Source organism: Sebastes umbrosus, chromosome 6 (assembly GCF_015220745.1).
Source record: "Sebastes umbrosus isolate fSebUmb1 chromosome 6, fSebUmb1.pri, whole genome shotgun sequence".
Taxonomy (NCBI): domain Eukaryota; kingdom Metazoa; phylum Chordata; class Actinopteri; order Perciformes; family Sebastidae; genus Sebastes; species Sebastes umbrosus.
In genome coordinates, this window is record NC_051274.1 from 7,560,802 (window position 1) to 7,577,886 (window position 17,085).

At 38.9% G+C, this 17,085-nt stretch overlaps 1 protein-coding gene across 1 annotated transcript; it reads right to left on the reverse strand.

The window, feature by feature from the left end:
• Window positions 1–320: 320 nt before the first annotated feature.
• On the reverse strand, window positions 321–12,887 carry rcc2 (regulator of chromosome condensation 2). Its single transcript, XM_037772874.1, has 13 exons — window positions 12,698–12,887; window positions 10,810–11,023; window positions 10,145–10,238; window positions 7,327–7,470; window positions 6,999–7,130; window positions 6,584–6,672; window positions 6,109–6,223; window positions 5,092–5,258; window positions 4,752–4,932; window positions 4,427–4,532; window positions 3,975–4,047; window positions 3,761–3,838; window positions 321–1,446 (listed from the first exon to the last, which is right to left on the reverse strand). The coding sequence occupies exons 2-13, from the start codon at window positions 11,008–11,010 to the stop codon at window positions 1,342–1,344; spliced, it is 1,485 nt and encodes a 494-aa protein (XP_037628802.1). The 5' UTR covers window positions 11,011–11,023; window positions 12,698–12,887; the 3' UTR covers window positions 321–1,341.
• Window positions 12,888–17,085: the final 4,198 nt, after the last annotated feature.

Below are 17,085 nucleotides of genomic sequence, written 5' to 3' on the forward strand. Positions count from 1 at the left end.
ACATGAAATGTGGCTGAAAAATCTAATTACTGGTCCTTTAAGTTAAGACCATTTTGAAGCATGAACGTCAATGCTCAATTAGAAACTGATGAATGAAACAGCATTTATATGCATTGATCAGTGAGCGAATGGGAGTGTCACAGCTACAGGACAGATTTTAGTTGGAGGTGAAACAGCACCATGGAAGACGTAGCATGGTGGCTATAGTTTTTGACTGTCATTAAAACAAATATTAAAATGACTGATTGTGGCTTAAGAGATTTTAAGACTAAGGGAAATAGCACAGATATAGTAGTATGTGGAGAAGAGAAGACGACAAATCAATTCACATGAATCTTTATTTAACCATTTCAATGAAAAAACAAAGTAACCCGGAGAAATTTCACCATAAAAAAGAATGCAGTACAGGTAGGAGGAAAACACCTCTGCTGTTTTTAAAACAAGAACATGCCTTCATTTCCAGCACACCTTGATATATTTCGAGACAGTGCATTATCGGTTCTAAAGGTTCTGACCTGCTTGTGAAACCGCTTTGAGCGTTGGAATAGTTAATATTAGCAAAGACGAGATCTACGACGACGCTGTGGTCTTGGAAGGACTGAGGCGTGCATCCTTGATGCAAACACTTAAGAACATAACAAAAGGAATGTAACCATCGAGTGGAGTGCACTAACTCAACAAATCCTGATTGTAATCTGTGGCAGCTGCACACACACACACCTGCTCATACTGCCATGTGCGCTAAATCAGAGTGATCGGCTGAGCCTCTGAACCAACACAAACAACACTTCCATATCCTGAACATACACGTAGAAAAAGGCACAGATATGGAGTATTGGTCTTTGAAAACCCCTCAGTAGGAAAAGACTGAGGGTCCTATCGTAGCACCCGTAAATGTGACAAACAACTTTATCATTTTATATACTGCAACAAAGAAAACAACAACAGAACAAGACATGAATGTTTGGCTGTATTACAAAATGGAAAAGGTGTTTTTTTTGGGAAGCACGACTCTACTAGGTGTGAAGTGCTCGGAGCAAACTGTTGCAGGTTCGCTCGAGGTGGGAAGTGAAGATAATCTTGACCGTTCATTGTGAGAGCTGGCTGTCTTCCAGTCCCGTTTTTCTCTGATTTCAGTGTCCAAATTGGTGTAGAGCCAGTTTTTGCTGGTGGGTGAGATGTGTGGATATCCTTCGGACTTGTGAGCGCCTCCCCCGCCCCCTGAACTCAACCGTCCCACTAGTATACCAGCAGTGACTACACAGGCCATGTGTTCCTGATGAGCATCGCTGGTCTCTGCTCCGGGTGAAAGAGGTTGAGGTGTTGCTGTTGGAGGCCCAATCAGATTGTTCGGGGGTTGTACTCGGGGAGCTTTTTCAGTTTCTCCTGTTCCTGCTCAGATTCCTGTCTGGCGATCACCAGAGAGTGACAGTAGCCCATCACCACCTGCAAAGACAACACGTCAGTCAGTAACTCTTTTCCAAAGGACCAGTATATATCTACTGCTTCAACCTTCCACCACCAGACACCAAGGCTGCGGTCGAAAAGTCAAAAAATGACGTCTTAATGTCTCTTCCTAACCACTTCTCCTTGACCTCGATGGAAAAGGTCATGAAGGAGAATTCAGAAGGACTTAGGAAAAGACAACCGCGGTGTTAAGAGAATCCGACTGCACTTTCACTATAGGCTCCGTAATTATGATGCGACGGCGGCGGATGTTAAATAAAGGATTATTTGACCTTAAACGTGGACAACCGGTGAAAACATCACTTCATTACCAAGGTTGGAATTGAAATAAACAAAGGAATATGATAAATATTGAGTTAATTGTTCGAGTTATGGAGAAGGTGTAGGACCATATACTTCTTCCAACTTCTGTTATTAATTATTTATGTTGATTATTTGTTAATTGACAGTTTGCTCTATGACTCTATGACTGTATGAAAATATTATGCAAGATAAGCATATCGTTTGTTATTGTGAACGGCCGAATGGTGCGTCGCTTTATATGCTGTGGCTGCAAGGAATTGTGGGATGTTATTCTCTGTTTTCCTTTGGTAAAGGATGGTCCAGTGTATCCTATTCTAAAGGCGATAATAAAGGAAGCATTTCAACATCTTTCCTCAGCATTTGGAGAATTCAAACAGCTCTTATTATGACCGCTACTTAGATATTTCCGGGTCATTTCACTCCGTTAGGAACCTTCCTAAGCAAAAAGGACTATTCAACCGCAGCTCAGGTCTAATGAAATACAGACTTTTCTGCTGAGTGAAGTCAATGCCTGCATGGGAACTAGTGTAGAGCAGTCAGAATAGACAGCATGTGTATTAGATCAAGGACAAAGACGTCCCTTTTAAACCAATATTACTGCTCAAGTCTGAAGTTGTGTACAGACTGAACTCAAAGTGAATTTTCGATATGTGACGGCAAATAAAGTTAAGGCAAAGTGGACGTGACCACTTGCGCATGTGTCCTGGGCACGGTGAACGGAGACACAGTTCAAGTTTAAAACGTTTTAGTCAGAATGTTTACATGAACTTCAGTAACCTCTCTCATCGACCAACTCTCCACTAAGCAGATTTCTTCAACGTCATGTAAACAAGACACCAGATTCCTGCAATCGGTGCAGATATGAGTAACCTGATTTTCACAGATTGGTTTCTCTGCCACGCAATACGCTTGAGCGGGATGAAAGACTGCAGAGTGAGTCACAGCGGAGAGATCATTACACAGAGCGATACTTGTGAGATCACGCTGGGGCTGCACGATTATGACCACAATGATAATCACGATTATTTTTTGATCAATATTGAGATTGTGATTATTTATCATGATTATTCATTGATTTTAGGGACAAATTATTTTTATTGCACTTTCACATTTATATACAAACAGAGCACGGCTTTCACTTGTTGTTGTGCTACATTCATAAATCAAACGTCAATATCGCTGTCGATCACGTTCTTTTAATTGTGGGAAGCCCAAATTGTGATCGGGATTAATATTAGATTAACTGTGCCGCCCTAGATCACACTGAAATATCTCAACACCCACTGGATGAGTTTGTACTGACATTCATGGTGCTGAGAGAAAGAATCCAAATGTTAACCTCACGGTGGCGCCAGAGGACAAGTCGGGGTATTACCAATATTTTCTCAACAACCATCAGATGGATTGCCACGACATTTGACGGATTGACATTCATGTTCCACTCAGGATCAATTGTAATAACTTCGGTGACCTCTGACTTTTCATCTAGCGCCCATCGTCAGGTGGACGTCTTAATGTGTCCAATACTTTGGTTCATGACTAAATACCTGAAGAACTACTTCCCATCAGCCTCAGCTGGACTTTGTGTTTCCTGCTAATTAGCAAATATTAGCATGCTCACACGCTAAAGTAAGATGGTGAACATGGTAAACATTATACCTGCTCCAAAACAGCATGTAAGCATCGTCACTGCAAACATGTTGGCATGCTGCAACAGCATTTAGCTTAAAGCACCGATGTGGCCAAGCAAGTACAGAGCTGCTAGCATGGCTGTAGAGTCTTAGCCTGGTTCAGATATATCCACTCAGGTGAGCCTTTTTAGAAAAAGTTTCATTTCCAACCCTTAGTGTGCATGAAAGGCCAAAAAGGAGAGAGAACCATTGCACTTTCAAATTTGGATGGCTCATTCTCTAAGTGGTGTATCATGTATTAATAGTCCCCTCCCCCCATTAGGAGCTGATCAGAACCTTTGACTGATGTGTCCATTTACCTGCTCAACGTAGACGCCATCCAAGGTCTTGACCTCCTGGGCGGTGGTGGAGGATTTCGGTTTGTTGTCTCCATATCCCTGAAGGACAAATGACAAAATGCAATCAGAGCTGAGCTCCTGCCTCTATTGCCACAGCCAGTATTCAATATCTGTAAACAGTGTGCCATTATTTTGTAATGAACAACAGTGTGTTGACAGAGGCATCAGGTCTTACCAGCTCTCCAAATGTGGGCGAGGGGCCCCAGCTGATCGTACTCTCATCTGCAGCAATAATGATGCTGCTCTTCCTGTTAAATACAAACACACTCAGTCAAACTCCACACGGGAAAAAAAACTACTGCACATCAATGTAGAGCAAGGGATTGGGACGGGAAAATTAGTAGTCACTAGCCAGCCCCATCAGCACTTGCCAACGCTTTCCCTTTGTGATGACATACATTGTACTGATGAGGGCACAATCGGCTTGTGTGTAACCGAGTGACTCAGTACACTGTACTCAGTTTGAAGCATACTGAGATCTTCAGATACGCCAAGGGTCAAAGGTTTGACCTTTGATTTCAGATATTTGACCCTTGGTGAAATCTCCCTTTAGGGCAAGGCAATAAAATGTGAGTCAACACTCACCACGCCACAGAGAGAGGAACGAACCAGAAAGTCAGCACTCACCCACAGGACACACTGCGGATCTTCCAGCCACACAGATCCTGCACAGCTTTGGGGTACATGGTTGACTCTCTAGAAGTGTTTGTCACCCCCCAGAAAAACAGCCCACCTGCCAAAAACAACACTGATCAGACACATCTACAAGTACAGCATCATTTATAGAGACTTCAACATTTGCTATTCAGTATTTAAAGTCTTTACCTGAACAGCAATCAAAGTTAAATAGCTGTAAATATGATCATTTTTAAAGTTAAACAATGTAACTGAGCCTATTTGAGTGACACCGCGTCCAGAAATCTTCTTCAACCACGACGTGCTCTCTTCTTACCCATCTCACTGATGGCGAAGGAACACTGGTAGCCTGTAGAGATCTGAGCGGCACCCCGTCCAGGAAAGTCAAACAGTTTGACAAGTCGGGGAACCATCTCGTCCTTCTGCTCCGTGTGACCCAGACGCCCGTAACCGCCAAAACCCCAGCTGAACACTCGCTTCTGAGAGTCCAGCACCAGCTGCAAACCCACACACTAGTTTTAATGCTCAGTGTAAAAGGATAATGGCATTTAGATGGTAAACTCTGTTAGAACCATCACAGGTCATGTATGGAAAGACTACTATGTATATGATGATGTGATTTGGTTCTGATCAAACTAATGAGTGTACTTTCTCACCGTGTGGTTAGACCCGCAGGCCACATCTCGGACCACCACGTTGGGCACGGGCATGATCTGGCCGTCCTTGGACTTCTCGATGAAGATGGCGACGCGGCGAGCGATGAGCTCACAATCAAACTCGATGCGCTGGGCACGAGCTATGAACTTCCCATCACTGTTGTGACCTGCGATGAGAGATGATGGCTCAATATTATACAAATATTTCCAAGACATAATACAGAATAACCCATCCAATACTGCCGATGCAAATGTCGTGTTGAGTTTTAAAAGTTTTATATATAGGTCGATACATTTTTAAGGGGACCTATTATGCTTTTGTTCTTTTCCCCCTCTCCTTTAGTGCGTTATATAGTTTTTTTTATGCATTTAAAAAGTCTTCCATAACGTGGTGATGTCACCAAATAAAACTTGCCTAGTGGCCAGTTTGGCAGGCCCTCAAACAAAGCTAGTTAGAGCGGAGCTGGAGCGGAGTCCGAAGAGTTTGGTTCGGTTGACCAATCACAAAAGTGGGCCAGCTGACCAATCAGAGCAGACTGGGCTTTTTGGGAGGGCGGGGCAGGAGCTCAAACAGAGCGTTTTAGACAGAGAAAAGAGGTGCTGCAAGCGTTTCTTGAAACTTAAAGCATGTAAACATGTTCTAGTAGAAACCCAAAATACATAAAAGTATGCACCTGAAAAAAAAACATAACAGGTCCCCTTTAACATAAACACTTCACATAAAAAATAGAGTGAAAATAAACTTGCCAGTGCTCTCTGGTGGACAAAGGGACACTGTTTCTAAATGACGTCACACATATTTTTGACATTTCTCTACTGCTGACATAAGCAGGCGCCGATACCAATATATCTGTGATAAACTCTTAAAACTGGTGTCAACTTCCAACATTGGCCTCCATCAGCTATAAGCAAAAACATTCTCCCGTTTGTCTAACTGATCACTAAGTTACTCAAAAACGCTTTAAACAAAGCTGTCACATGAAAAACAATAGATGTGTTTGCACATTGTGAGCATACCCAGTTGTCCATACTCCGGGCAGCCGAAGGAGTACAGGTTTCCTTTGCAGTCCACAACCATGCTGAATTCAGCACCGCAAGCCACCTTCACCAGGGGCTGGCCATTGTAGGAAATCTAGAGGGAGCGAGAGAGAAGGAAGACTATAAAGAAGGCACACTGACATGCTGCCTATGAAGCATCTCAAAAGGTCACTGAATTACTATAGTCTACTTTTGTAAAAGTTTGATTTTACAATGCTATTTATGTCAGTGACAATACCCAGAAGCTCTCCCCCTGATGCACTCTGTATTCATCTGAATATACAGCCTTTGGCATATTTCATTCTTTCCTGTCATATGATTTGTATTTCATAACAATGTGAACTGAAATAAGCAGCAGAAATATAATATATCACATATTACTGAATGTATCTGTATGAGTCCATCTGTTTCGTTGGCTCTACAGAGTATGCAAAGTGTGAAAGTGATAGCTTACCGGTGCTGGGCTGAGAACTGCATCGGTCTGGTTGCCTTGGCCAAGCTGGCCCAGCTTGTTCTCACCAAAAGAGTATGCAGTCCCATCCTCTGAGGAGAAAGAATGACATCAGCAAACAGAGCAGCATGTACCAGCTCTCACATTGCGTCTACTGTTGTTTACAATACACTTTCAAAATACAGATCAATGAAAACTGGATGACATTATTTTTGGAAAACTCCCATTAATGTCCAATACGTTCTAACAAATTTTGTGTTGAACTATTATGAGCCCAGAGTATGCTGGTTTCCATTCCAACCAATGACTACAACAGATGACCAATTAAAAAAGGGAACTAAATCACTGAAATCAGCTACTGTAGTTTTTGGCTGGAAATGAAAACAAAGATGAGAACGCACATTATGGTTCAGCCTACCTGTGAGGGCCAGAGTGTGATTGCGTCCACAGGCTGCAGCAACAATCACTTGATCCGCCAGGGCCTCGATTATCTTGGGAGCCTCCAGACGCTTGGTGTCTCCGTGACCCAGCTGACCTTTGTCATTACGACCTGTGGAAGTCAGAAACCAAGAGCTCAATGATGGATAACTCCTTCCACTCTAGACCCAAAACACTGACACAAACCTGTTTACATATCCACTTCCTTACAGTCAGTAATCACAGCTGTATTTTCTGTGTATCAACTCATAAAGTTTTGGGGGTGTGGCTTACACTATGTTTAGCAGGGAGATCATCACGTTACTTACCCCAGCTCCACAGCTTGCCCTCAGCGGTCATGAGGAGACTGTGTGCAGCACAGGGACCAGACACCACACAGCTAACCTGAACATCATTCAGACAGCCGTAGCGGTGAGGACCCCACAGATTCTGGCCCAGGTTGCGGAAAGCAGCTGGAAACACACAAAAGACCACACATCAAAACCTGATTATCTGTTAACACCTGTCCCATGTTATTTCCTTCCTCCTATTTTGTTCTTTGACCGCTCATCACTCTTCATTTCAATAGTACTGTGATGAGTGTGTTATTGTTAAATCTGTTGGTTACTTGAACCAAGTTAGATCACTAAGATTAAAAAAAAAAAGAGAAATCACAAGAAAGATACAGTCTGCATTAGGGATGTTAATAATTAACCGTTTGACTGACAATAATAATAATAATAATAATAATAATAATTTTGACTGATTAATGCCAACAGTTAAACGGTTAAAATAAATATTAAAAATTTAATTAAAAGCTGAGCAAAACTCAGAAGTGAGCCTGAGCTGGATTGTTGCTAGTTTCGGGGCTGACCCCTTTCACTTTAATTAGCAGGTGTCAGACAAGACACGTGAACTTGGCTTGGGTCTTGAGGTGTTGTAGCATTTATTCACCTACAAATAAACTGTACACACACTACACTGCTACGTTCACAGCTATAACGTTACAGATAACTTCATATTCACCGTCGTCACACACACGGTCTATCTCGCTAACGTTACGCCGGGCTGACAAGAGTCAGACGCACAGCTGACAACCTCGCAGCTAAACTAAATGATGTGGTGGAGACTTACTGGGAAAGCGGCTGTAATTGTCCACAACTATCCACGCAATATTAGAGGCTTCTACAGTAACTATCCCGGACAGGTGAACTGGGAACTAAGTTGCCTGTTTTGCACAAACACTGCAGCTGGCAATAAATGATGGATGTGAGTGTTGGATATCTGTTAAAAAAATAAAACCCTCAACATTAGCGTCCTAGTCTCCATACATTTTCATTGGAGGCGGTTCAATTCAAGACAAACTGCTGCTACACTTCCACAAGAAGTGCTAAAAATACCCAAATTATATATATATATCTATATATATATAGATATATATATAATATCTATATATTATAGATATATATATATATATAGATAGATTAGATAGATAGATAGATAGATAGATAGATAGATAGATAGATAGATATAGATATATATTATATATAGATATAGATATAGATTATAGATATATATATATATATATATAGATATATATTATAGATATATATGGATATATATAGATATATATATATAATATAAGTATATATATATATAGATATATCTATATATATATATAGATATATATATAGATCTATATATAATATATATATATAGATATATATATATAAGATATATATATACTATATATAGATCTATATATAGATATATATATATATATATAGATATATATATATATAGATTATATATTATATCTATATATATATATATATATATATATATATATATATATATATATATATATATATATATATAGATATATATATATATATGTAAGAGCACTACAAAATAATTATTTGAATGTGTTTTCAGTACTCTGGTAGGCGCAGCATCTCGCCCATCTAGAGATGTCTTTGTCTCTGCAGCGGCTCCTGCTGACACCCCCTACCCCCCCTTCAGTCTCAACAAAGCAGATTTATCAGTGTGTACCAGAGTGGAGAGGCAGGGATGGAACAAGCAGAGCACAGCCCGCCCCAGGCATCAGTGGCCTGCTGCAGGGGGGCAGCGCACAACATGCATGCATATGAATAGACATTACTGTCACAATCAATTAATGGGATCTCACTGGCTTTAACCCGTATGTGGCTCGTGCATCCCAAACAAAGAGACACATGTATACCTAACATGTGGTCGTCATTTCATTCTCTACTGTAGACGCACTGGGAAACCCGATCAATCCTTTATTGATTCGGGAGGGCTGTACAACACGGTGAGGGGTCAGGGAGAGAGCAGGGAACCCGTACATCAAATCAAAACCCTCGCATTTTGTCCTTAAACTTCATACAGGCATTACCAAAACTCTCACTGTAGGAGGTAAATATTCACTACACTGTATCACAACGTAGTGAGGACCACATGAAGATTGGGATCCTTGGGTGAAAGTAATTTATTAGTAAACTAGTAAAAGTAAAGTTATTAGTTACATCACACTCTCTCTTGAACAGATCTATAGCCAACTATTCACCTGGTATGGTATACACCTGTGTAGACTCATTTTCAGGAAGGAGTGTGAAGTCTAACAAGGTATTGACTGGTTGTGATTAACAAGATGTTCAGTGTGAATCATCCTGTTCCAAGTTACATAAAAGCAACCTGTCAATATCTAGGGAAATATACTTGTTCTCTTTCTTTCTGAGAGTGAGATGAATATCAATATCATGTTTGTGTAAAGTACAGAGCTGGAGTCAGGACATGGTTAGCTTAGTATAGAGACTGGAATCGAGGGGAAACAACTAGCCTGGATCTGTCCAAGGTTAAAAAATACATCCAACTCCTCTAAAGTTCAATAATTATCTAGTTTGTTGAATCTGTACACCAACGGATATGTAAAAATTACAACTTTATAAGTTTAGATATCAGCTAGATCTATTTCTTGACTAACAGCGGTTTGCCCGTCCTCCCAGTACCTCTGTGCAGCGTCTAGGACTACAGCGAGGGTTGTCAATGAGCACAGGTTTTGGTTTCTGTACAGGGACTCTACTGCTGTAGACCCGATCCAGCTATTTGATATAAAAAATATTCTACCTTGTTGTTTGGGCACCTCCTTTCTTCCAATCAAATCCCAGTTGGTTGCGCCAAAGATGAGCAGTTGACCTTTAACCTTTGAGCACTCAAGTTTCTGTAGAAAAGACACAATAAGATCAATGACATAAACAAAAATTGTATGTTGTTGCCTAAACTCAGAAAGCAAATCAGTTCATCATCTGTAGCTGGATCCCAGCATCTGAGATTTGATTAAACATTCTGGCATTTGGGGAAAAAACACTTTTGTCATGCTGATTACAAAGTTTGAAGACATGTCCTTTTGTATGGTTTATTTTTCTGAACTTTAAACCAAATTACTGATGAACTATAGGATTTTTTTGTCAATATACTGCAAGTAACTATCCTTCTGCAATCATATGTAAAGAATCCATCCTTATAGACACTGTGGACTTAAGTAAGCTTCTGGTAGACACGAAGTGTACACGAAAACTCTTCCTGTAGAGAACATTCCCTTTTATCGGAAAGCAGATAAAACATGTTGAAGAAAACTAAATTCCATGCTACGGGTCACACTGTTACAGGAGGAGGAAAACAATACTGCAGATTATGGAATGCACATCTATTGCTGAGGTACTACTTCAATAATCCTGGTAGTTTTCTTAAAACTAATTGATTATAGTGTTCAGACGATGCCTCAAACCCACAATTTTCTCTTTGACGTCGTCTGCCACAGTGACAGGCTGGAGACCAGACTTGGCAGCAGGCTTGCCAGGTTTCTTGTTGTTCTCCTGTTCATAGTCAAACTCATCGTCACTACTGAAGTCTCTCTCTTTCCTTTTGCCGCTGGCCCTCTTCTTTTTCATCCCACCATTCCCTGAGACATCTGTCACCTTCTTGCGTGGCATTTTAAATCTGAAGCTGTTAGTGGGGGAAAGAAGCAGCGGTCAGTTTATACAGCGAGTAACGACAATGTATAATTCAGACTATAACTGAAATCTTACAGGGACCACAAAGAAAAGAAAAAGAAAAATATTAAGAACAAGGCAAATTAAGATATATTATATAATGTAACATAAAACAATTAGATAATTGTTCAAGTAGGACTGCATGTGTGCAAAGTATGAATTACACAATCCTTCATTTTTGAAGAATGGCACAACGCAGTGAGACAATGACAAATGTCTTTGATATGCAACAATGAAGATGTGCAACGTGAAAAGAAATATTATATAAAATCTGTAACATATTGAATACTACAGACACAAGCTATTAATGAACTCACGAGCAAGTTGTGAAACGGTGACTCTTATTATAATATAATATAATATTATTAATATTAAGTGACTCAATTAATGGCTTTACATTTCAGACTGGATCGAGACCAGATGCTAAAAGAAAATAACATGAACACTCACAAATAGTACTTTACCACTCTCACAATGCCATACACACAGACAAGAGGCCATTTGTGATATTTTGTAGGTTTTATAAAAATAAATAAATGAAGCCAACAGATGTAAGGCAATAACTTTCACACTTTTGCTTTTAGTTAAATTAACTTCACAAACTTTAAGAGAACAATTCAGACTTTACTGTCTGTAACCACACACACACACACACAGCTACAGTACTGTGTGTCTTTAACTTCAGTAACTTCAACTGAGGAACAAACTTACAGATGAGATCAAAGATGCGCTAAATCTAAACTCAAGCCCAAAAACTGTTCTCAGACGCTTTTCTTAATTGATCAAATGCTGCACTTTACTGTCTTTTGATTGCTTTTATTATACTTTTATATTCTTTTATTCGTTTTTATCTTGTGCACTTTGTGCTCTTTTATATGTAAAGCACTTTGAATTGCCTTTGAGTATGAAATGTGCTATATAAATAAACTCGCCTCGCCTAAACGGTCTCAACGTGAACAGAAGTTAACGATGATAATAACGTGATCCAAGTAACGTTAACTAGCCCGGTTAACGTTACCTCTATTGAGATGTATCAGCCATTAAAACACCGAACAATTGGCCGGTTTTCTCAGATTACCTTCTTCAGAGTCTGTCTAATCAGCAGCCAGTGGAAACTAAAAGCAACAACAAACTAAGACGTGTTAAAGTTGCCGGTGCTAGCTGCTAGCTGCTAGCTGCTAGCTTCATTAGGCTAAGCAGCAGCTAGCTGTTCTTTGTTCACATAACGGCTGGTTGGTTAGCAACGCTAGCTGACGTGCTAACGCACAACATGTGAAGTTAGTTAGCCGCTACACAAACCAAGCACGAACATTGTTGTATGTTATATATAAATATAGAGGAGATCCTCGGAAAGCCAGGCTGAGATAAACTTGTTTTGTGCATAAATATGTTTAGTGCTCGTGTTCCTGAAGCTAACCTCGCTCCTGTAAGCTAACATGATCTCCTCTAAATAAAGACAACTAACGACACATGAAAGGATAAAGGATGCTACAGACTAAACTTTTTACACATTTTCTCGACTTGACACGTTTTTAAGTTTAGTACACAAGATCTGTGATTTCGTAAAAAAAAAAAAGAAGAAAATGTTCTTTAGTAATTTCCCCAAGCTGAGAGTAAATAAATGTACCGGTGATTTCCTGATTCAGCAGCTCTCTTCTCTGCTCGTCTGACTCCGGTTTGATTGATTTGAACAAAAGAAGCTGCAGTCTGCTTTCACACCACGTGGTTTGCATTAAGTATTCATACAGGAAGCCAAGCAAGCACTCCACCATCTCATACTACCGGACAAAAACAGGAGAGTTACAGTAATAACATGAAGCCTTTTATACAACTGGTGCTGAAACCAAAAGTTCAACCAAACTGGCATTGACCAAAACGTGGATTACAGAAAGGTGTAGCTATATAGGCACAGGAGAAAAGTCCCATTGAGAAATAACTGGCATAGAAGTGACCAAAACTTGGAAGGAAGAATGAATGTGATAACAAACACTCTTGTTCAGGTTTTTTTGATCATGCACTTACAATCTGTCAAAACTTGGAATAAAGAGTTAAAGTAATAAACACTCACTTTGCACATCTAAGAAAAGTGTTGTTTTATGATTTTTGCATTCCAATTAATTTCTATATGATAAAAGTTTTAAATCTTCAGTATTCATACAGGAAAACCAAGCAGCACTCCACCATCTTATACAACTGGATGGAGAGATATTCAGGGCAGTGACGCCAAAAACCAGGAGAGTTACAGTAATGAATGAATGAATGAATGAACTTTATTTCGAACATAAAAACAGATAAAAAATAATAACAAACAAAGCAAGAGTAATAGTGTCGGAAAAGGAGTAGGTAGAAGTAAAACTCATATTTCCCTACCCCCTTCCTCACTTCTCCTCTAATAACTCATATATCATAGAATGACAATATAATATAATATATAATCTATCCCAGATTTATTTACATCCCAAATTAAATATACGAACAGCATCTCAAGTTTATTTACAACCCACATAGCCATCCGGAGTTAAAAAATAGATGTAAACCAACCCTTAACACAACTCTTCCTCAACCATATACCTCCCAAAAATATATTTTTTGTATAGCTTTTTAAAGTGATTTATATTTGTGCTCCGCTTCAACCAATCACCTAACCCCATCACCTAATAACATGTAGTCTTATACAACTGGTGCTGAAACCTAAAGTTCAACCAAACTGGCATTGACCAAAACGTGGATTACAGAAAGGTGTAGCTATATAGGCACAGGAGAAAAGTCCCATTGAGAAATAACTGGCATAGAAGTGACCAAAACTTGGAAGGAAGAATGAATGTGATAACAAACACTCTTGTTCAGGTTTTTTTGATCATGCACTTTCAATCTATCAAAACTTGGATTAAAGAATAAAAGTAATAAACATTGAACACTCTTTGCACATCTAAGAAAAGTGTTGTTCTATGTTTGTTTTATGATTTTTGCATTCCAATTCATTTCTATATGATAAAAGTTTTAAATCAATCATTTATTTATTTTTCTTCATAATTATATTTTAATCACGCTTCAAATTCCCCCAGAAGAGTGAAAACAAGCAAGAGGTTGTAAAAAAAAAACGGAGTTACATGTATTTACTGAAATATTTTGTAAATATTGTTGCCTACTTTTTATGCCATTTTGTGTATCTGACAGTTATAGTTACTGGTACTTTTCAGTTGAAGATTTCACCTTAAAAAAAATAAACACATGATAAATCTATAACACAATGCATTGTTAAAGATCGGACCAGTGGCTCCTAATAATTTGGGCTTGTGATCCTTTACAAACTAGAATTAGTGAGTTATTGGTTTATTACAGTAATAACATGTAGCCTTATATACAACTGGTGCTGGAACCAAAAGTTCAACCAAACTGGCATTGACCAAAACGTGGATTACAGAAAGGTGTAGCTATATAGAGCACAGGAGAAAAGTCCCATTGAGAAATAACTGACATAGAATGACCAAAACTTGGAAGGAAGAATGAATGTGATAACAAACACTCTTGTTCAGGGTTTTTTGATCATGCACTTACAATCTGTCAAAACTTGGATTAAAGAATAAAAGTAATAAACACTCACTTTGCACATCTAAGAAAAGTGTTGCTCTATGTTTGTTTTATGATTTTTGCATTCCAATTAATTTCTATATGATAAAAGTTTAAACTCAATCTTTTTTTTTCTTCATAATTTATCATTAAGCTAATTATATTTTAATCACGCTTCAAATTTCCCCCAAAGAGTGACAACAAGACAAGAGCTTGTAAAAAACCTGAGCTTAAAGGAAACTAAGCAGCACTCCACCATCTTACAACTGGATGGAGAGATATTCAGGCAGTGACGCCAAAAACCAGGAGAGCTACAGTAATGAATGAATGAATGAATGAACTTTATTTCGAACATAAAAATAAATAAAAACAGATACAAAATAATAACAAACAAAGCAAGAGTAATAGTGTCCGAAAAGGAGTAGGTAGAACTAAAACTTATATTTCCCTACCCCCTTTCTCACTTCTCCTCTCATAACTCATATATCATAGAATGACAATATAATATAATATATAAACTATCCCAGATTTATTTACATCCAAATTAAATATACGAACAGCATCTCAGTTTATTTACAACCCACATATCCATCCAGAGTTAAAAAGTAGATATAAACCAACCCTTAACACAACTCTTTCCTCAGCCATATACCTCCCAAAAATGTCTTTTTTGTATAGCTTTTTAAAGTGATTTATATTTGTGCTCTGCTTCAACCCATCACCTAACCCCATCACCTAATAACATGTAGCCTTTTTTACAACTGGTGCTGGAACCAAAAGTTCAACCAAACTGGCATTGACCAAAAGGTGGATTACAAAAGATGTAGCTATATAGGCACAGGAGAAAAGTCCCATTGAGAAATAACTGGCATAAAATCACCAAAACTTGGAAGGAAGAATGAATGTGATAACAAACACTCCTTGTTCAGTTTTTTTTGACCATCACTTTACAATCTATCAAAACTTGGAATAAAGAATAAAAGTAATAAACATTGAACACTCTTTGCACATCTAAGAAAAGTGTTGTTTTATGTTTGTTTTATGATTTTTGCATTCCAATTAATTTCTATATGATTGAAAGTTTTAAATCAATCATTTATTTATTTTTCTTCATAATTATATTTTAATCACGCTTCAAATTCCCCCAGAAGAGTGAAAACGAAGCAAGAGCTTTGTAAAAAAAATACTGAGTTACATGTATTTACTGAAATATTTTGTAAATATTGTTGCCTACTTTTTATGCCATTTTGTGTATTTGACAGTTATAGTTACTGGTACTTTTCAGTTGAAGATTTCACCTTAAAAAAAACCCCACACATGATAAACCTATAAAACAAAATGCATTGTTAAAGATCGGACCAGTGGTTCCTAATAATTTGGGCTTGTGATCCTTTACAAAATTAGAATTTGTGAGTTTATGATGGGATGGACTACCAGAAGAAGAGGAGGCCCCCTGTCCTGGTTGTCAGCCAGAGAGTGAGGAAGGGAAGAGGGTGGGCTCATAAGTACCTTGGGGTCTAAATCAATAAAAAAAAAAACTGGACTGGACTGTCAACACTGAAGCCGTCTTCAGGAAGGGAGAGCAGACTGTTCTTCCTGAGGAGACTCAGATCTCCTGCAGATCGTCTATCAGTCTGTGGTGGCCAGTGCTCTGTTCTTCATGGTGGTGAGCAGTCTCAACAAGCTGTTAAGGAAGGCCAGTTAGGGGATCAGGTTGGAACTGCACAGTGTGGATGCAGTGGGAGAGAGGAGGAAAAGGGACAAAATCAAAGCCATCTTGGATATCCCTTCTCACCCTCTCTACAATAAGCTGTGGCAGAATGACAGCTCATTGCAGAGAGAAGGATGAAGGACAAAGTCAAAGCCAGGGAGATGTTCCTCATCCAAGTCGAAGGTCTAAGGATAGAGGATGTCATTTACTGCACAGATTGAGAAGCCCCTTGAGATAAATTTTGGATTGGTGATATAGGAATATAAATTAAATTTTGTTAAGCTTTGTTGTTCTTGTTCTGCTGTATGTCAATTAGCAAAACAACCTCCCCTTCTGCTCCTGAGTTATGGCATTGAAAGTGTTTTTGCAGAACATTATGATGTCACAGTGAAGTTGACCTTTGGATATAAAATGTCATCATTTTATGTTTCTGATTCAGCTATTGTCATGGCAGGTGTATTGCTGAGGACCAAAGGAAGCACAGTGTCGAGTGTGAAGTTGTTTGTATGAGCGGTTCTCGAGAAAGCTGCCACCAGCAATACCACAGGCCGAGCATTCAGCCTGTTCTGAACAGGCACTGTACTACTACATAATACATGTTCAAATATTCTGGAAAATCCGTTCACATCACACAATTAGGGCCCTTTAGGGACAATTTTTTTTATAAAATCAGTCGCCTATATACTGTAAAAGATAGAGAAAAAGGCACCAAAGGCAATCTAAAAATTGGTTGG

Coding starts and splice junctions, on each gene's coding strand:
- rcc2 (XM_037772874.1), bottom strand. CDS start 11,010: ATGCCACGCAAGAAGGTGACAGATGTCTCAGGGAATGGTGGGATGAAA. Junction 4,933..5,091: donor CCTGCGGGTCTAACCACACG/GTGAGAAAGTAC, acceptor GTGGGTTTGCAG/CTGGTGCTGGACTCTCAGAA. Junction 4,533..4,751: donor CTTCGCCATCAGTGAGATGG/GTAAGAAGAGAG, acceptor TGTTTTTGGCAG/GTGGGCTGTTTTTCTGGGGG.